This window comes from Arvicanthis niloticus, chromosome 25 (assembly GCF_011762505.2).
Source record: "Arvicanthis niloticus isolate mArvNil1 chromosome 25, mArvNil1.pat.X, whole genome shotgun sequence".
Classification (NCBI taxonomy): Eukaryota; Metazoa; Chordata; class Mammalia; order Rodentia; family Muridae; genus Arvicanthis; species Arvicanthis niloticus.
Window position 1 is genome coordinate 11053551 of NC_133433.1, and position 21715 is coordinate 11075265.

Sequence of the window (21715 nt, forward strand, 5' to 3'; positions counted from 1 at the left end):
CTGAACCAGGGATGGCAAGAATGGCCTTTTTATGCTCCCACAGGTTTAACCACTTTACCCTCCCATAGAGCAGTCCATTGGCTTAGTATAGTGTCATGACAGTTTGTTTTGAACTCATATGTCCTCATCTACTGTAAGAATGGATGAGACATTCAATATGATACTGAACAGCTTTTGATTTTAGCTTGTGCTACAGACCTGGAGAATGTTTTGTAATGAATTCAACCAAAAACTGTAGGGCAAGCAGTATCATATGTGGAACACACTTAAACATCTAGTTTCTTCATAGCTCAGTGTAGTATCAATGGGTAGACAAGACCGCTACAAACATAGCTGTAGTTCAAATCAGTTTGATCAGCATGTTAGGAGCTTAATACAAACGTGAAGGCAAATTCTGACTTCAAAATCCACCTAAGTATTTGGTAGAGGGTCTTCTATCCAACCTTCAGCTGGAAGTGACTAATCTATCCTATGCTAAAAGAAACATATCAAGAGGAAAAAATAACTAACCAAAAGTTCATCAATGCCTTCCTTTCAGGTAATGAATATGCCTCATTAAAACCATTTCTCACTTATCTGTGTAAATATTTGGCAATATCTATCTTCAAGAGGATATATTATATATATGTAAATTCTTCTCACAGACAAGTCTCAGCAGATAAACATATATGAGGTCTGTGTGTGGATGGTGCATGCATGCTGGGGGTTGAACATAGAAACCCACACATGCTAGGCAAGCTCTTCACCCACCATCCTTAGTCCCTGTAATTAAATCTGATGGTAGGACACTTTAAATCTCAATTAAGGAAAATCTTTCCATAATGCATTTAACTCTTCTCATTAGGAGAGCCATGTTGCAAGGTTTTCAATTTTGCCTCTTAGCTCCCAAAGTCTCACAGTCACTGTGTAGGCCTTCTACAGGTGTCCAGGTCTCAGCTCTAGAACAGAAGCCACACTGAACACTTATAAGCACAGGTTAAATGCCCTGGGTTTGCATGCTGGCTTTGTCACCAGCTGATCATCAGCACCCATCAAACTTTCCTCTGCACATTGTTCTCGTTTGTTTGTAGATATGGGTAAGCGATGGCATCAATTTCATACGTTTAGAATAAGGGTGAAATGAGTTAGTAAATGCAAACTTGGTACAGTGCTTTGTACCAGGTATGTAAGTATTTAGGGAAGGTAATCTGCTAGCTCAAGATAAAAGCTTGTAATCAATTATACATTTCCTACTCATTGGTAAACAGTAGATATGTTTACATCCATTCAGAGACAAAAATAAAGGTAGACGCTAACCAAGCTTCTGCCCAGCATTTCTTGTTTCCATCAAACAGAAGACCAGGCAGAGTCTACTGCAGCTCTATCAGGGTGGTAATTCTCATACCCCTCTTTCAATGGAGAGATTGTGTTAATCTTAACTACTTTAAATTTCACATTACACTTTTAGAGTCTAAATAAGAATAAACACAGCAATAGTAATATATGATATTCACACTTTTAAAATGTGACAACTCAAAATACATACATTAGTTGTTAAATCCATATATGCTGGATGGCTGCCATTTGCTTATGTATAAATTTGGTAGCTTAACACCTTTGAATGAAAAAGTACCATTATATATGTATTAGTGAGAGTATCTTAAAAACTGCTTGGAGATACTGTCTGCTAATGTGCTTTTTGTAAATGAATTATGCTATGAGAACATTTCAATTATTGTTGTCCAAAAAGCTTCTTGTAATGATGAGAATGTTCTTCACCCACAAGTCCAGCATGGTAGCTACTAGTTGGCCTTATTCAACTAATGGGCAAGGAGAAACAGGCAGCTCAAACACAGAAATGGCATTGAAATTAAAATACAACTAAGCAGATAATGAAACATCACAAACCTACAGAATTACTGCAGGGCACATGGATGTTAGAATATCACATTTCTGTGTTGGGTAGAAAAACTCTGTTATATTTACATTACAGGGTTAATAGGGTCCCTGAAAGCCACAAAGCATTTTTGTCTACTTTCTAAAGAGGAGAATTCAATAAATTCATTATGTAACAAATTTTTCCTCTCCTCCTCCTGACCCTGAACTACAGCTGAATTCTAATTACTTCAGTTTTGAATTATAGAAAAATATAAATGAAATCCATATGTATGTTGCTAGCCATATAACTGAGAAGCCTGAAGTCTCCAAGGCATATCTGTAAGGCACCTGCTCAGCAGCTGGAAAACTACTTCAGTTAGTAGTTTACATCTTATACTTGATTATGCCTATGTTTTTATATATCCAGCAGTCAAAGAAAAATGCAGATAGAAATGGTAAAAGTACTAATTTTCTAGCTGAACAATTAATATGTCAGCTTGAAAGCAATTTCATTTAGAATCAAGAGCAGCCTGATGATGTTGGGTTTGAGGCTAGCCTAGGATACATGGAAAGCCTTGTCTTAACGTAAATAAACGATGACAACAACAACAAAACAGTTATATTTAAATGAGTCTCTCCAATTGATTTTTTCACTTACTTTTTGGGTGCTTTAGCACTAGGTAAGCACTGCGACGGTGAACTATAATTTCAGTGTTCCCATTCTCAACTGGCTCTCCCAATTTGTATAACAAACAAAACACTTGCCAGCTCATAACACTTAATAATGATTCTTTACAAAGAAAGATGTCTAAAATCAACTTTATTTTTCATAAACATGATGATTACTTTATTTTTCAAAGTATTCCCTTAAAATAAATTAGAATATTTCCATATTATTCCTTTAACATACAATTACTGATTAAAGCATAGCACTGACTAACATAATGGGAACTAACACCAGTGATTCACACATCCCTAAAGAAAAGCGCTTGTAATATCTTAAAGAGCATTCTTTACATTTTTACTTGATTCAATGGATAATTTTACATTTCCCTTTAAATTCTATAAATGTCTTAATTCTCACTATTATAAAAACTAAACAAACAAAAAAAGCCACCCCCCCCCCCGCCAAAGCCACAAAAGCATGATTTTAGTGACATAACAGGTATGAGCTCACTGAGTAAAGCTCTTTTTGATGAACACTTTAGGGAAGCTTGCACTGAGCTCTAACACAGCCCTGCTATCAATCTGGGAACAGAAGGACACGTCAAGGAGGGAAAGGTCTTTGCAAGATTCCAGGAGTTTCCTCAAGGATGCTGGACCTACCATTCTTGTTCCTGTTTAAAAAAACAAAGCATTTATAAACAACATCCTAATAATGAGCTTCTTTACTTTTATTTTCAGCTTATGTAAAATAAATAAACTTTTAAAGCAAAGTACTTTTAAAAACAAAATGTTTTATGTTAAATAGTTTTGCTTAACAAAGTAAAACTGAATATTCTCAGACATCTTGACAGTGGGAATCTGAACCTTGCCAATTCTCTTCCATCCATCGCCTCCCTTGCTACTTTAGTGCTCCTGACTGTCCCCTCCCTTAACTTCCTGACCCCAGTGCAAAAGGATATTCACATCTCACTTCACATAACTCACGGCAACCCGTGTGGTACCCATCAAGCAGCGATGCTACTATTTCACCCTCCAATCACAACTGAGCAAGTATCCTAACAGTCTCAAAAACCTGTTTCAGGCCTGGGAAGGGAACAATGGGCAGGACACATCTGCTGTACGGAGCCACTGACCAGGGCATAAAACAAATGGCACAGCAAAACTCAGTATCTTATGGTGGGGGACTAGAAGGCAGATCAAGGGTGACAAGTGACTTCTGCTGTGTTCAATTTGGAGTAGCATAGGATATCCAGTTGGAAGGTAAATTTCATAAATTATGGAAGGCATCTAACACACAGAAGGCACTTAATAAATACCAAATGTTACATGAGTCTAAGAGATGCTCGTTACAAACTACGTCCTGGTCTAATTACAGTTGTTCTGGAGGAAAGAATCACCATCATAACACATACGTATATCTACTGACAAAGGCATTAGGATCTGGGTCATTTTGTTTCTATAGTGCTGGGGTTCAAGCCTATAACCTGTGTACACTAAGCAAGTGCTCTATACTCATCTACACTCCCAGAGCAGGATAACACAAACCTCATTCTGTGGAAGTCCTTTCCACACCCATTACTCTCATGGTATCCAGAGCTGTAATTATAAGGAACTTCCTGCCACCTGTCTGCACCTGGTTCTAAGCCGAACCTGCCCAGATTCCCCCTGGAATTGGGATTTGGCAAAGCCTCCATTGTCCATAAATACCAATGCTCAAGGACATAGAAAGCTGGGCTGGCACTGCTGTGTTTGGCTATGTGCCCAGGGCAGCACGGATGGCTTTTATGAGAAGAGAACAGGCATAAGCAGGAGGGAAGCATCTATCTTTGTGAGCACACACTGATGTGGTGCAGTGGACAGGGGTAGGAAGACTATGTAGGACAGGAAAGGGAATGACTGTGGCAGCATACACAAGACCTGTACAGGTTCAAGCCTAATGGGGTCCAGCACTGAGAGGGAGATGAGATCATACCTGTAAGCTAAAGACATTTGCAACTGATACCTACTGGCAAAGGGAAATCAGCTTCCTGTAATGGAGTGTCCACTGAGTATAGCCACCACACTTCAGAGCAGGCGCCATGCTTAGGAGTAGTGGGTCAACACAAAACAGACTCCATGTTATGTTTGTGAGCTTTTGGGTTCGTTTTAGCATTCTTCTTTGTCTAATTGGTGTTTTGCTTATTTTTTTTATTTTTGTTTTTGTGGGGATTTTTGTTTTGTTTTTGGTGAGCAAGTAAGTGAGAGGGAGGAAGGAAGAGAGGAAGGGAAGGAGGGAGGGAAGGAGGAAGGAAGAGAGGAAGAAAGAGAGAGAACACAAAGTTGTGTGGGTAGGAACGTGGGATAAAATTTGGAGGAGTTGAAGAAGAAAAACATGATCAAAGATTAATTTTTAAAAAAAGAGAGAGAGAGGGAGAAGGAAAGAAAACAACTTCTGTGCCTTTTTTTGATAGTTGTTCTAATCCCTTCTGAGGTCTGACTGCAACGTCTAAGTCTGGGATCTGAGGGATCAAACTATCTTCATAATAATTTATATTAAATGGCCTTCAATTAAGTGAGATCAGAGAACCTCAACTCCATTCTTCAGTTTGCTGTATAGTTTTGTTTGGTTTCACCCCGAACGGTAACTGTTTTCTATTTCTTAGTCCTGCCAATTAGAAGCTGTGTTCCCTAACAAATGCAGAAAATCAGAGATTTAGATTTTAATTAGACCAGAGTTCCCATTCCTATGATTCTAAGCTACTTGACACGTTTGTTCTATTAACCACAGAAGACAGTTTTATGCTCAGTCAGCTAGCTCCATCAGGGTAGGGTCCACTCTATCGTGATTATGTATCTTCTACTTTAAAGCAATGTTAGACACACTACATGGTATGAATTAAAAAACTTGGAAAATCCCCTAATATTAGATATTACCACATTTGGACCTTTGTTACATGAAGTACTCAAAACTAGATTTCTGGGGCTTTGGCCTCTTCCTTTCTAGTTCAGCTGCTCCTTATTTCTAAACCTCACTAACCAGTCAGTGAGGGTCCTCTGACTCTACCTTAAGTCTCCTCACTCACTTCAGACTCTGCAGCAAAGAGGCCATACTGCTGACACGGCAGGTCAAGTCAGACTGGCTACTTCCTGGGGACAACCTGTACTGTCATGTTCTATGCTTCTGTTGCATGCTCTTTCTTCTACCTCATTTCCTATTCACTTTCAAATGGTATCTTCAAAGTGTCTAATAACTTTTAAAAGAAAGGTGTTCCTTATATTGCCTCCCACACCCCTAGGCACCAACAAAATAGACTTGCCTAGCTTGCATTATTTATACACATGTTCTCCCTCATTCTTGCTAAGTTATAAACTCTTAGAAGGTGGGGAAACACAGCATCTTACTCCGCTTTGAACATATAGCAGGGTCTCAGTGGAGCAAGTATGTCATTTAACACTCATAATCCAACGACAATGACAGAAACAATCACTATTGCTTTACCTTGAATTAACAGATTTCTCATTTTAAAATCCTTACTTTAAGTATTCTAGTATTTGAGAATGAAAGAAAACCCAATGATAAAAGTAACCAAAACATAGCAGAGTCAACCATACAAGGTAATGGGTTTCATATGGTCTTTCCATATGCACACACATCATCATACATCATCCTATTTGCCCCGCTGCCCACTTGCACCCTCTCTGCCTACCTCCTGCTGGTCTCTTTGCATCCCCAAACAGGGTCCCCTTTCTGTGTCCATGTGACTTGTATTCTATTACTGCAAAGTCATGCTTATGTCTAATAGAAAGAAGTGTGTCCCTGTTAACTGACGTCCACTGCTCAGTGTGACTGACTCCTTGTGGTTCTATAGCATCTCTTTCAGACTATGAATATTGTTCATAGTTACTATATAGCTTGTATGGTTTTGGGAAAGAACTGTAAAACAGATTTTAACAACAAAGTGCTAAGTACTGAAGTGAACTTACATCACTGCAAAAGACCATAGCTGACGTTCATTATTCTCGGGAACTATGATGGTTTCTGGAAGTTTTCAAAATATTTCTAAATATTCTGGAAGTTTTACAATATTATAAAAGAACTAGGATAAGTCAAGCAGAAGATAGGTGAGAAGGAAAAGAAACAAGAAAATGAGTGGGCATGAGACTCGTACAGAAGCACAAAGACTCATGACAGGACAATAAATATCTCAGGCTGGCAGCTTGGTTCTATCTGTTGGGAAATGCTAGGTTTCATCTATGAAAAGACAATGCTACAACTCCCTTAGCTGGGAAGATCAGGAAAAAAAATTCACAAGTGATGCATTTGGTCCAAAGTGTATAAATTATGTATGGTTTCCTGTTTAAGGCTAGTCAGAATCAGTCATGTACAACAATATAAACATCATCTATGGATGTATCGTAAACCTGGACATGGAGACATTTTAACCAAAACCAAACCCAGATGCTGAAAAGCTTCAGGTTTTCCTTTGATGAATATTAAATACAGGAAAAAGGGATATACAAGTACTTTGAGACTAATCTTTATCAGCACTGATATATTGCCAAAGTCAGTTCAAGTGCTGAGTTCACATACTCTGTCATGTGTGTGGGGAAATAATACCAGTGGTGGCACAGCTGGTCCCCTGGCATGGGTTCCTTGTGGACAAGTGCACTGAGGGCAAATGAAATTCCAGGATTCTGAACAGTTCTCAACAGAGCTGCCTTGTGGTAGAACAATTCCTAAACCTAGAATTGCCATGGGCAGTGATTTAAGATTCTTTTTTTTACAGAAATATTCATAAAATCACCACTAACAAATATACACTGGAAAAAGACAGCATATTTAACAAATGGTGCCAGTCAAACCAAGTGGATAGATGTACAAAAATTTAAATAAATCCATACTTTTCACCCTGCACAATACTCAGCTACAAATGAGTTAAAGACCTCAGCATAAAACCAGATACACTGAATCTGATAGAAGAGAAAGGGGAGAACACCCTTGAACTCATTGACACAGGAAACTTTCTGAACTTTCTGAACAGAACACTGTTTGTATATGCGCTGTGATCAATAACTAACAAGTGGGACCTCTTGAAACTGAAAAGCTTCTGTGCTGCAAAGGACATCATGATTTGGATAAAGCTCAGGAAATCCTGTGGAAGAGGAGGCTGAAAGAATGTAAGAACCAAAGGGGATAGACTTTTAAAAAAATCAAGAGCTTAACAATTAAAAATCCAAGTTGAATTTATTTTACAGGTGGATTCATTTTCTATCCTTAATAAAAATAGAGAATACAATCTATATGACTCTTACTTTTCTGACTGGACACAAACGTGTCAGTCAATTATTTAGAGTATGTAAAGCTTTTAGAAAGTTCAACTGTGAGATTATGTTGTTGCACTCACCATTTCTCACACACACAGATCACACACACAAACACACACACAAATTAAAAATCAACAATGCTGTTTCAGACTTAAACTATTTAACAATTTAACTAAGCAGATATCTACACTCTTCCAATGGAAAACAGTTTTCTCATCCGCCTATGGAACAATCTAGAGATAGTCACATTTTAGACCACAAAGATAATGTTAATAAACACACAGGACTAAAATAAGCTTCCCATCTCCTCACAGTGGAATAAAACTAGAATCAACATGAAGAAAAACTATAGAAATTCTTGGGGATTTAACATTTTTGAGTAATGAATAGAGTCACTGAAAAAAATAAAAAAAATTTTAATTCTTATAATCAAATGAAATTTAAAGCACAACATACCAGAACCTTGAAAAATAGTTCAGGTAGTTCTAAGAGGAAAGTTTAAATTTTTTTTTACATTAAAAAAGAAAAGATCCCACAAACAAATTCCCTATTGATACATTGATGTCTTAGAAGATTCATTCAAAAGCTCAGGTAGCAAAAGAGTGGAGATCAAGATATAAATGAATGGAAACTAAAATAACAATACATGAAATCAAAGATGAAAACAGAGGTAGGAGTAATACCAGTAAAAACCAGTAACACTAGAAAATGCTTAGAAAATATTTAAGAAAAGAAAGATCTAGAAGAAACTGACAAATTCTTAGACATATATAATGTACCGAAATTAAATCAAGAATATATAAGCAACTTAGATCTATAACAAGAAATAAGATTGAAACATTAATAATAAGAAAAATGTCTTCCCAGAAAGACAGGCCAAAGGTTAGATGGATTTGCCATTAAATTCAACCACACCCTTAAGGAAATGCTAAACACAAACATTCCTGCAAATGCTCTACAACATGGAAAGAAAGGAAAGCTACCAGACTCACTATGTACAGCCACTGTTACCCTGTCATTTAATCTGGATAAGGTCACAACAACAAAAACCCTACAGAACAACTTTTCTGATGAACATAGTTGCAACAATTGCCAATAACACACATTAGAAAGAACCCTCTTCAATAAGTTGTTCTAGGAAAACTAGCTACCTACCTGTAGAAGAAATAAAACTAGAATCTTATCTCTTTTCCTCTACAATAATCAATTTAGAATGGATCAAAGACCTTAATGAAAGACCTCTGAACGTGCCAGAAGAAAACACAAGGAAAACACTTCAACATGTAGGTATGGGCAAGGACTTTCTGAAAAAGACTCCAATACCCAATACAGAAAATAATTCCAAGATATATTTGGATTCTAAGATATCTATTCCAGATAGATTACATGAAATTTAAAATCTTCAGCGTAACAGAGGAAATAATCACTAGAGTAGAGACAGCTTACAGAATGGGAAGATAAAGTCTTTGCCAACTGTACATTGGAAAGGAGGCTGGAACCTATATAAGGAAATACACAACACCAGAAGAGGAAGCCATCTAGTTAATCAGTTGGCTAATGCACTAAGCAGATAGTCAAAAAAAAAAAAAAAAAAAAAAAAGAAAAAGAAAGAAAGAAAAGAAAAAAAAGAAAAGAAATACAATTATCCACTAAATTTCTGAAAAAGTGTTCAATATCTTTAATCACCAAGGAAACACAGAAGACAACTGCTTTAAGCTTCTACCCAGAACCCCCCCGCCCCCCAACTCAGGAAGAATGACTATCAGCAAGCAAACAAATGACAACACATGCCAGGCAATGCAGATGATGTGGAAAGAGGAACCCTTACACTGTACGGGTGAGAATGTAAGCTGCTACAGCCACCAAGACTCCTCAAAAACTACAAACAGAACTAACTACACTACTCCTGAAGGCCTCAGGTCAGCACACAATGAAGAGATACCATCATATCATGTTTATTGCTGCACTATTCACAGCAGTAACAGCAACCAGCCTAGATGTCCAGCAATGGACCAACGCATGAAGGAATTCTGGTACATATTGCATGTAATTTTATGCAGCTATGAAGAAAAAAATGAAATCATTACATTTGCATAAAAAATGCATGCACATTTCCACGAGGCCTCTCAAGATAATTATGCTAAGTAAAATAAACCAGACTACAATAGACAAAAAGCACACGTTCTCTCTCACATGTGTATTCTAGATTTACATTCATCTATATGTGTGTACGCTTAAGTAAAGATTCCTATGAGAGTAGAAAGGAGACTGTGGGAAGAGTAGAAGAGACATTAAGGGAGCACAAAATGGGGAAAAGAGTAAAGGAATACATGTGACATGAAAGCCAAAGCAAGTGCTACTTGGGGGAAAGTAGAGCCCAGGAAGGTGGCTACAGTATGGTGGAAGAAAAGGAAGGGGAATGAATAAAGAATAAAGTAAAATGATATATAGGTATGCAAATCCCATCACAAAACCCATCATTTTGTATGCGAACTTAAAGATATTTATATATTCTACTCTTACCTAATATGTCCAGTTGCTGTAATCTGACACAGTTAGATGCCAGTTCTTCTATGTCTGTGTCACACACAGACCTGTTAGCTGTAAGAAAGAGTTTCTGCAAGTTTGGGAGCTGGCGTGCCAGTCTGGCAAAGCACCCAGTGCTGCTCTGAAGGGTGGGGCACCAGCCAAGGTCAAGTTCCTCAAGAAGAACACACCCAGAAGCCAACTCTGCTATCCCGTTCTCCGTAATATTCTTGCATCTCCACAGATCCAAAGTCCGGAGGTTCTTACACTTGGCTCCTATCATACTGGCTATCACATCATAATCTTCAATCTGGAAATCAAACAGTTCCACCATTTTACATGTCACATGCAGAAACACAAACTGCCTAGAACATTCTTAATCATATCTTATTGTTGTTTTCAAATAAACACACCCATGTCCTTGTTAATACATTTGTTTACTCATCCCAAATCTCTCAGCACTTCATAAAAAGTGAGAGTAGAGAGCTAAGCAGGTCACTCATCTAGTGAAGAGCCTGTCATGTGCACGTGGGGAATGGAGTGTGATCCCAGCACCTATGAAGAACCCACGGCAGTAGTATACACTTGTGATCAGAGCACTGAGAGAAACAGGGGTGTAACTGGGGCTCGGTGGCCAGATAGTTTAGCCAAATAACTGAATTTTGGGTTCAGTGAGAGACCCTGCCTCAAAAATACTGTGAGGTACTACTGAAGAAGATGTCCACATTAACATCTGGGTAACAATGACCTCTGTCTACACATGTATGTGCATGCACATTTTCACATACATATGCACACACACACAAAGCAAAAAAAGAATCACTTAAGATCCATGTAACAGAACTAGATAAAATATTAATAAATTAAATTCCGAAGCAATCCCCAGTCTCTCAAGAACAATCTGAGGAGTATGTGTTATTCTTTTGTGCCTACTATTTTAACACTGCCACAGCCACCTGTCGGCAAGGTCTAGTTTCTTCTACTTTATATATGATTAATGTACTTAGCTGGGCATTTCATTTTTCCCTGACAAAGGTATATACTTCGGTAGTCTCTAGAACTGTATGGAAATGCTGTAAGTACTAATTAGGATAGTAGTTTAGGGTTAGGTAAGAACTTATAGACTAAACATACAATGCAAAAGGACTTTAGACTATAATATGCTAACCAGTGTTAAGGACTAAAGTCTCCAGGACTTACTTCATGATACAGATAAGCATTTAGTAATCAAGGACCTACCAGAAAGAAGACAGCTTGACTAGAGGCAAACAATTAACAGGAAACCTAAGGAAATGCAAGTGAGTTCCAGGCAACTTTAAATTACTTCAAGAAACACCAAATAATGCAAGGAACACATGGACATGGATTTAGTTACCCTTTAAATCACAAAAAGAAACAAAATTAATTTCAACAATATGTCTTCTCTAGTTGTAACACTACCATTTCAACATGTTATCAATATTAGGATATTAACAATATTTTACATTTTCAAACTAAGCCTTCAAAATTTGGTGTATTTTTACATCATACAAAATGGAAACTAGTATATTTCCAACTGGCCATCAGCTACCAGACTTGACAACATGGCAGCAGAAGCTAGTTATGAACGTAGAGTGCTCATATGTCCTCTTTCTACACATTTGTTCCTCTTCATGGGCCTGACTAAGATGAAAGTAAAGGCAGAAGTACACTCATTCAAGCTTTTACTTTACTCTCAATTTTGTTTGCCCTCATGACTACTCAGAATACACATTATATTTCTTACCTTCTCATGCTACAAGGTGAGCTATATGACTAAGCTCTGGATAGTAGGAAATAAATCTGCAAAGGCATGATACTTCTAGAAAGAGTCCTTAAGGGAGGGTACTGTGCCTTTGTCCAGTCTCTACAGTTTGACATGGGAAGGAGATGGCCAGAGCTCCTCCAGTTCTAACTTTGAGATCAAATGTGTGAAATTATAGTCTTCAAGAGCAGAGTCTAGACCTCTCAGAGGAATGTGGAGTCACGTTGGCAAATCAGCCTGCATTGTTCACCTCCAACACTCCATTTACAGAGAAGAGAAATAAACAATCTTGTAGAAACAGTAATTGGTAGGTTTTACCTCATTTTAATTGATATGTTTGCTTACAAACTTGATAAAATATTTTAAAGATGAAAGACTGAAATGAATTAGTAAGGCAAGCTTCAGATTACTATGGAGCATTATTACCTACATGGCCACTATTTTCTATTACGATAGATAAGAGCACTTTAAGTTGGATGAATATGGATGGTGTCCCTGAACCTCTGAAGACGTGCTGGGAACATGGCTTCTACAAGGCAAGTACATCTGTGGTGCTGGCTATAAGCACATTCCCAAAGGGAAAAGAGGCTCTTCTTAGAGCTGGTGTGTCTTATACTTGAAGTGGAGCTGAGTACTCCTGGGGGAAGAGGTGTGCTTATGTGTACCAAGCGAAAACAGTAGAAAAGCCTGGTGGCAAACCAAGCAAAACCAAAGTAATCACGAAATGGGCACAGTTGCTGGCAAATTCTGAAACAAGCTTCCTGCGCAGGCTGCTACACATGAGTTCATGTGATACTGTAATGCTTGGAAATTTAAACTAAAGGAAAATAAATAAACAAAAGTAGACTTATGTTCTAAAATCAAAACAACCCCCCAAAAGTTTGAATTAAAGAACCACTCATCTATTTAAAAATAACTGTTTTATTCTGTTCACCAATTAGAGAAAAAAAATCAGTTTTAAAAGAGTGCTAGCACCTGCAAGAGGTCCTAGGTTTGTTTGTTGTGTGGATCAGTGTAGTAGCATCTTACTGGTAACCACACACTTAATTTTCTAAACAGTTTACTGACAACTCCATTTCCCATAGTGAGCTACATTTTAATAGACAGAATATGGGAAAGTGAGTTCAGCATTCAAGAAGACTGGGAAGCAAGAGTTAAGCCAAGGCAAATAATTTCTTTATAGGGAGAACAACACTAGTGTCACTTCCTAGTTTTGATTAGGAATTCCTGCTCTATTCTCATATGTAAACTCTTCTATAATTGAAAATTCTTCAGGGCTAATTTTCCACAGATCAATTTTGGAAACATGGAATTAAAATACATGTAACTGTAACTATGTATATATATATATATATATATATATATATATATATATATATACACACACACACACACACACACACACATTCCAACTCAAGCTGTAGCCAGGGGTCTGATTTCCCAGAAAATGATGCTATAACTTAAGAGTAGGGTGGTAATAACAAATAGTAGAATATTTTGAGCAAAATTAAATAGGGCATTTACCAATCTTAGTGGGACAGGCAAGCAATGTGTAGAGAGTCAAGTCTGTTGTCATAGAAACTGCCATCAAGGGCCACTGGGCTCCTCTAGAAAGAAGAGTACAAAGTAGCTTACAAAGGTAAGAATTGGACTTGAAATACATGAATCCAGTGGGTTCCCGATTGACTCAGGAACCTGGGACTGTTTGGGTCCATGCTTGCATTTTCCAGGACCTAAGCACTGGGATTACAGAACACAAGATGTGGAATTACCTCACATGCATCTCTATAACAGGTTTCTCTAGGCTAGACTGTCAATTTCTGAACATCTTTGAAGCAAATTGTAAACTATAAAGATGTCCAATTAGGATCCAAAACTGGAATACCGTATTTTTCTGTCTTCTTATTTAGGGCTTGCTACTAAGTGGTTGCAATGTTGAACAAGTCTGGAAATCTCTTACATCTGCTTTGGTTATAGGTACTGGAGGATATAATGATAGATTGCACGTGTAGGTGTGCACACACAGATCCCAACAGTTCAACTGTCCCTTAAGTCTCAGAATAATTCATAAACCATGTAATTATGTAGTTTAGATGAAACAAATTTGACTTTTCTCATTACCTCCTTTATACACATATAAAGGCACCATGGAAATCTTAAAGGCCTAGTGACGTTTTCTAATCTAAGAATCAGGCATCTGGCTTTCACAGAGCATTAAAATTTTAAAAAGAACAAATAAAACACAATTGAGTTCTAATAAAGGGCATCAATCTTTGTATTGTGCCTGACGAAGGAGTAAAAATTCCCACGGTAACAACATACCTATGTTCTGATATTTCTGAGAATTCATCTCACTAGAGCATCCATACAGGCAAACAGCCTGAGACAGTGCTCTTTCCACCACACCACACTACACACCCCTGTTTTTGTGGTAAAGGTAAGTCCTTCAAAGACATACCCTTCAATTTGAGGGAAAAAAGTTTGAATGTGTGGTAAAGTATATGGCTATGTATGTGGTGGGTTATGTTAGGTAAACCTCACCTATGGGAACAAAAAGAGAAGCCAGCCATTGAGAATGAAGAATTTTCAAGCACTTACCATCACACAGCTGCCCAGGCTGAGGTGCTGAAGCTCTGCACAGAAGTTCAAAATGCTCAGTAGTGCTGTTTGCTGCCATCAGGGAGCACATCAGAGGCAAAGGCGGAAAGTGAATGAACAGGAAACAAAGAGACGGGGTCAATTAGACATTAAAGGCTGTCACTGCTTTTCCTGAAATACAGCTGAAAACCTAGGTTACAGAGTCCACAAATGCCATTTAATGAGTCCCCAGGTGCTCCCACCATTGACTGGCTTGGTTTCAAGGTAATCATTAGCAGTCTCCATGTAAGTCATCACTTAGTACGGTTTTACATAGTCTAAAGACATCTGTATTCCCCATGGCCTATCAGTTTATTTCTCAGGTAAGCATTTGGAGTCTGCTTAAGAGCTATGGGGGAGAGAATGAGAGCTAGAACTAGAGAGAGTGTACGAGCCAGAGTGACAGGGAGGGGGGAGCAAGCCCCAGGGGGCTGGTGACACTTCTGAAGAGCAGCAGCAGCTCTGACATTCACTGATCAGCTGCAGTCTGATGGAACTGCCAATAGAGTCACCCCAAATCAGGGCTGAGCTGGTGACTTTAATGTCAAAGGATTCTCTTTGCTGACAAAGATACCAACAACCATTGAGCACCTGTCAGTAGCAGATGCTGACAGAATCATATCTAACATGCACTTTCTAGTCATGTTTCTGCCATTTAATCCCATCTATCCTCTACAATGAAAATGTCTGACCACTAAACATCCAAAGATATGCTGTCGCCTGTATAGTCAGGATAACTAAAATACATTTTTACTTGTGTGTGCGCGCATGGGTGGTGTGCACATGTGCCCACAACGTACATGCTGAGGCCAGAGAAGGATGTCTACATTCTTCCTCTATCCCTGATCTCCTCCTTACTCCTCTGAGACAGGGTCTGTCACTGAACGGAAGCTCGTCACATCAGCTAGAGTGGCTGGCCAGGGAGCTCCTGGGATCTGCCTGCCTTCTCCTTGCTCTGACCCAGTGCTGGGCTTCCAGGCCCATGTGGCCATGCTCTGCTGTTTACTTACAAAGGTTAGAACTTAAGTCCTCATACCTGTATCAAGTGCTCTTAGCCAGAGGGCCATATTGCAAGCCCCTAAAAATATATTTAAGGTGACAATTCATCTCATGACATGCCTGCCCTCAAAATCTCTATTAAAAAAAAAAAGGAAAAGAAAAAAGACGTTCCAGTTTCTCTTTTATTAGAAGAAAACTATTCAAATGTCATGTGCATGGAAAACTTTCTTTTTAAACACTTAACCTAAATTGTTTTTGTAACAAATTACACTATTAACAAATTATTAAATTTTATATGTATTCAGAAAGGAAAAAGGATGGCTGGGGGAGGAGAGACAGTCTGGCTAAACTCCAGATAATTCTCGATAGGAATGTGATAATGAAGTACTTCCTACAAAGTAAAGTCACTTAAAGCAAAATAAAATACTAATTACAAAAAGCATTAGAAAATACTAGACTTCAGTCTATTACCCCACTGAGTATTTTTTAAAGCTAGGCAAAAGTTTATCTTGGTTTTACATTTTGTTTCTAATATAATGTAATACTTGTAAGATTATCTTATATAATTTTTAGAATGTGAACACTACACAGGCCACATCAGGACAAGTTAACTTTAAGGATCTCTGAAGTACTTCACTATTTTACCCAACTACCAGTGCGATGACGTCACATTTGTCTTCATTAATATACTGCATATTTTAACATGCTTGTACTATCTACAGCAATTTTCACTTTTAATATCACTTCTCTGACACTCCTACTTCCTTTCTTCTGTAACTTCTGTTCAATAAACACTGGACTCTTCCAAGTACCAGTGTTTGTAGTGCTTTGAAAAATACTTCCACATATTATCACTGACACCTGCCTTCCAGGCACAGAGCTGACTTCCTCTTTTCAGAGGGACACATTCTTAACAAACTGTGTGCAGCAGAGGTGACTGGAGACAAGATATGATTGAGTCATAGGATTTACAGGTATTTGATCAAATATTACACTTGGACAAGACTAACACTTAAATGAGTGGATGAAGCAGACTGCCCCCCACAATGTGCCATCAAATCAGTTTAAGGCTTGAACAGAACAACAGGAAGACAGAGATCCAAGGTCTGAAGAAGACTTCAGCAGGCTCCCAGGGGAGGAGCCTGGATGGTGGTTCTCCAGACACAGCTTTGAGATAACAGAACCCCAATAGACAACCTGTTGCAGTCTCCCTTGAGGCCTTCTGTGGGTGCCTTTGGAGCCAAAGTACCATGAGGAACACCCCAGTCATTGACCTGAATGAGATGATAAATGTAGTTTGTTTTGGAATAACTGATATATAGTGATGTGAATAATACAGTGATTGATAGAGTAAATGTGACATTAAATGAACAGGGTTCCTTTTAAGTATTAAAATTATAAATTTATAGCAGTACCTGATGTTCAGTGTCTATAAATGAATGGACTCTCCAAACGGTTCTAATTCAGCAATTTACTCTTCTTATACAATTTGGAATTTGTCTCACTTATTCACTTTAAAGTTCCAAAAAAGCATCATTTATCTCCTAGATTTCAAATCAGTTCATTTTCACAAGTACGTGGTTTTGTTGTTTAGCCTTGTTGCTTATATTCTGTTAATTTCTAGGTTGTGTTTGAGACTGGTTCTCACTGTATAATACTGGCTCTCGTGGAACTTGCTGTGCAGACCTGGCAGGCCTCAAAGACCTCTGCCTGCCTCTGCCTCCCGAGTGCTGGGGTTGTGCTCCACCATACTAGCTCCAGCTTGTTTTTAATAGCTGTTTTCATTTACTTCTTGAAATCTCACTCCTTATCCCTACTTTATATTTCTTAATGTCTCTTGGACAGCTCTTCTCTAAGACCAGGAATTTTTTCTAGGACCAGGACTTCTAATAAAGGTATGGAGATCCCATTCTGCAGGAGTCCTGTGGTCACTGCAGAGCCAGCAGGAAATTTAGTTCAGTTCTGACCATAGCACACAGAATATGGTCCTTTTGGGTATATCTATATGTGTGCAAATCCTTTCTCTAAGACTCTCACTCAACAGCCTAGAAACCCACCATCATTCAGATCTGAGTGTCCAAACCTAGGATGGGACAGTAATGTTTTCTTGGAATTGTTTAAGATGAACACTGAGATGAATCTATTAAATCAAATTACTTAACTATATGGTGTACATGTGTGCAGGCCATCTACTGGAAAATGGCCACAGAATAGGGCCAAATTCTCAAAGAAAACTGGCTCTCCACAGTAGCCATCAGCTGCCAATAGCCCCTCAGTTAGGAGTGAGACTTTCTGAGTCCCTTTCCCAACTACACTGATTAACTACTTCTTGTTCTTGTGCAGGTTCTGTCAGGAACCATATTGACTAAGTTCATGAATACAAAGGTTCTGTGTGACAGAAGATACTGTTTTACAGCAGTCTTCCACAACCTATGGTTCTCACAATCTTTCCATCCTTTGTTTAGCAGTGATGCTCCATGAAGAGACTGTAACTTTAATGTACAAGCCTAATAGCACATCTTCCTAAGCCATTTTAAAAAACTGATTTATTACTTACTTCATGCTATTTTATTTTTATGTATATGAATGCTTACTTGAATGTATGTATGTACACTACAAGTTTGCCTGGTGTTTGCAGAAGCCAGAAGAGGGCATTGGCTGTCCTGAAACTGTGTTTACTGAGAGTTATGAGCCATCAAATCCCAGGCCCTCTGCAAGAGCAGCAAGTGCGGAGCAGATCCCGGGCAGCAGCTCTGCCCCCAATCTCACAGAACCCAGAGGAAGCAGGCCTTCCAGGAGCTCTAGCTGGGCAGTATCTTAGGTAAGGAGAAAGCAACATCGGCCTGTAGCTGCCTGCAGCCACAGGTACCGGGTTCTTCTGAGAGGAAGCCTGGGAATGAACGGGAATGGAGGGCGAGAGAAACATGGGGCCAAGACAAAGTATTCTAATCAAGACCCCAAGTTTAATATTTTGCTTTCACATATAAAGGGGAAGCCCCACCCCCCAGAGTCACCTCTAGTAAGAAAAATAACAGGAAGCAACAATCACTGTTCCTTAATATCTGTTAACATCAATGGACTCAATTCCCCAATTAAAAGACATAGGCTAATTGACTGGATATGTAAAGAGGACCCAGCATTTTGCTGCATACAGGAAACCCACCTCAGTGACAAAGACAGACTTTACCTTAGAGTAAAAGGCTGGAAAACAATTTTTCAAGCAAATGGTCCTGAGAAACAAGATGGAGTAGCCATTCTAAAATCTCCAGCCTGAGAACACAAAGAAAGGGATTCATGGCTCCACCTGTATAGGTAGTTGAGGGTGGTCTTGCCAGGCATCAGTGAAAGTGGACGGCCTGGAAGTTTGGATTCCCTAGTGTTGGAGAATTCGAGAGCAGGGAGGCAGGAATGGGAGGATGGTGGGAGCACACCCTCATAAAAACTCCCACAATTATATGGATTAGACATGACAGAGGCAGGCCGCCAGAAGACTAGATTCCAGAATTCAAACAAAAAATTATCTTGATACTAAAATTTGTTTTGAGAATTGTATATTGCAGAATACACAGCCTTACTGTATCTACTCATTAAGCAAGCTGAGCAGACCTGCTTGAACCTCTGATGTCCTGGAATTCCATCTGGATGCAGTGAAGACACAGCATCAGAGGCTTATCAATTTACTCTTCCCCCTGCCCCTCTTCTAATATCTCAAGGCCCATAATCAGCTTGAAGAAGTTAATGAAGAGTCAGCGCCCCTATTCCCTGAGCTTGGGGACTGAGGTGGTTGATATTGGACTGTCTTTCTAGGGAAAAGTAGTGGTTTTGTTGGAACAGGGAGGATTAGCTAGGATTTATTGCATAGCCATAACCTATTGGTAGAAGTAAGTATAATTGTTATTAAGATGAAGTTATAATTTCTTAAATTGCACAAAATTTACTTTGATTTAATTTAAGGTTTTCATTGGTATGTGCTTCTTATTAATATAAAAGTGAGATTAACATTGTTACTCTCATAGGCATTGTGCCTATATAATACATTTAGGAATACAAGGCTTAGACCCAGTCCTTCTTTAACTTTTTTAACTGATTTGAGATGGTTAGGCTGTGAGTTAAGGGCCTATAGCAAATTCATGATTCTGAGTTTATTGTTAGGGTGTTTTCTATATTTTATTTAAAAATAGCTGAGAGGAGTTAACAGACAACAGTCCAGATTGCCTTACATGAATAGTTGGTTTTCAAAACATCAGAAGTCCACAGAATTGACATTATAAACATTTCTGTATTAATGTTCATTTTGATTAGAGACCTGTCTGCTCCTGACAGCTTCCTGTCTTGAATTCTAAGAAGAAATTGAGCATCTTTGGAGTTACTCTATTTGTGGTGAGACAGCCACTAGGCAAGAATTGCCTCTTTTCATCTACAGACAAATCACTGTCCAGAAAAGGACACACTTGTGGACTAGTCAACTGATTATATCTGCCAAGACAGAGTAATCAGCCCTTAATAATTCTGCATCACTAGGTCTGTCAGATGATCGTGGGCCAGAAGGCTGAAGATCGGATGCTCCAACTTTTTGTAGTATAGGGACTGTCCAGGTGTTCAGCGGTCTCTATTATTTGGCTAAGTTTTAGAAGCTATGCTTTGTGCTTCTCATAATTTCAGTTAAATCAGTCATTCTGGATTCCTGACGGGGTTGAAGACTTAATAGTCTCATAGCCAATCCTGGCTATTTACTTTGAAAGAAAAGTTTGAGAGGATGGTTTTCAGCTGACATTCATTCTAAAGCCAAGAAAAAAATCCAAGTTCAGAACTAAGTGTTTTTGTTAGGAGGGATGACAGAGGTTCTGGTTAGTCAACAGAATGATGGAGTGGGCATTAGGTCTATCTTGTACCTTACTGACCCAAATTGGTATAGTTATGTTATAATTGTATTTTAAGAGAAAAGTTTTATTTTAACAGGAAGGGTGATATGTTGGAGGAGCTAAGGTGGAAGGGGTAAGGAGAGAAAGAAGAGGAGTAAGGGGAGGAGGAGAAGGAGAGGAGGACCTAGGTGATGGGGGGGGGGCATGGAGGCATATGTTCCACATGTCTCTGCCAGTCAAAGATAGTTGATATATCTAGGTTGGATATTGGGTTACACTTCTGATTGTATGGGCATCTTGTTATTGAGCATTACCAAACTTATAAAGCCTTTGATTAACATTAAAAAAAATAGTATAAAAGCAAAAAGGAGAAGGGGGTATGGAATAGGGGTTTTCTAGGGAGGGGAAATGGGAAAAAGGGATGGCATCTGACATGTAAATAAAATATCCAATTTAAAAAAAAAAAAGAGCAGCAAGTGCTCTTTGCCCCTTAATATAAATCTTTTAGTCAGACATCTCTTAATCCAGCCCAACTCACTTTTGAACCAAGAGCTTAATCTAGAAACATCTTAATGCTTTCTCTCAACAAAATTTCCCCCTTTTAAATTATATTTTTATTATAAAAAACAATCTTTAAGTTTCAATAAATTTTGATCATATTCTTTCCCTTCCCCAAGTCTTTCCAGATTCTCTCTTTCTCCCTCTCCCCACCCACACAACTTTAAGTTCTTTCTCAAAAGACAAACAAAACCCCAAATTAACCAAGAAAATAAAACGATATTCAAAACAAACAAACAAAACTCACCAAACTGTAACCAAATAAAACCATGCAGAAAAAAGAAAAACTCTGTAGTCCACTGAATGTTGTCCAAGTACTCCTTAACACAAGGCCTGCCCTGGAGGACCTGATGATGTCCCAGTGTCACTCCACTTCTCACAGCGGGGATATATGACAGCTCAATTGTTAACCTTTACCCTACTGGGTAGGTTTTCATTGAGTCATTCATTTAGAAAATAAGATAAAACAAAAGCTATCACATCAAAAGGACAAAACAAGGCAAAGAGCCCAAGTGAAGGCACA

At 38.5% G+C, this 21715-nt stretch overlaps 1 protein-coding gene across 2 annotated transcripts in view; it reads right to left on the reverse strand.

The window, feature by feature from the left end:
- Positions 1-2660: 2660 nt before the first annotated feature.
- Positions 2661-21715, reverse strand: part of Fbxl4 (F-box and leucine rich repeat protein 4) — an 84588-nt gene continuing 65533 nt past the window's right edge. The window contains exons 7-9 of one of the 2 annotated variants that reach the window (XM_076924073.1): positions 14735-14806; positions 10351-10663; positions 2661-3194 (exon numbers count right to left, since the gene is read on the reverse strand). In XM_076924073.1, coding sequence (XP_076780188.1) covers positions 3031-3194; positions 10351-10663; positions 14735-14806 — 549 coding nt within the window. In that variant the 3' untranslated portion in view covers positions 2661-3030. The remainder of the gene's footprint in view (positions 3195-10350; positions 10664-14734; positions 14807-21715) is intronic. The other variant, XM_076924074.1, reaches the window with a different exon arrangement.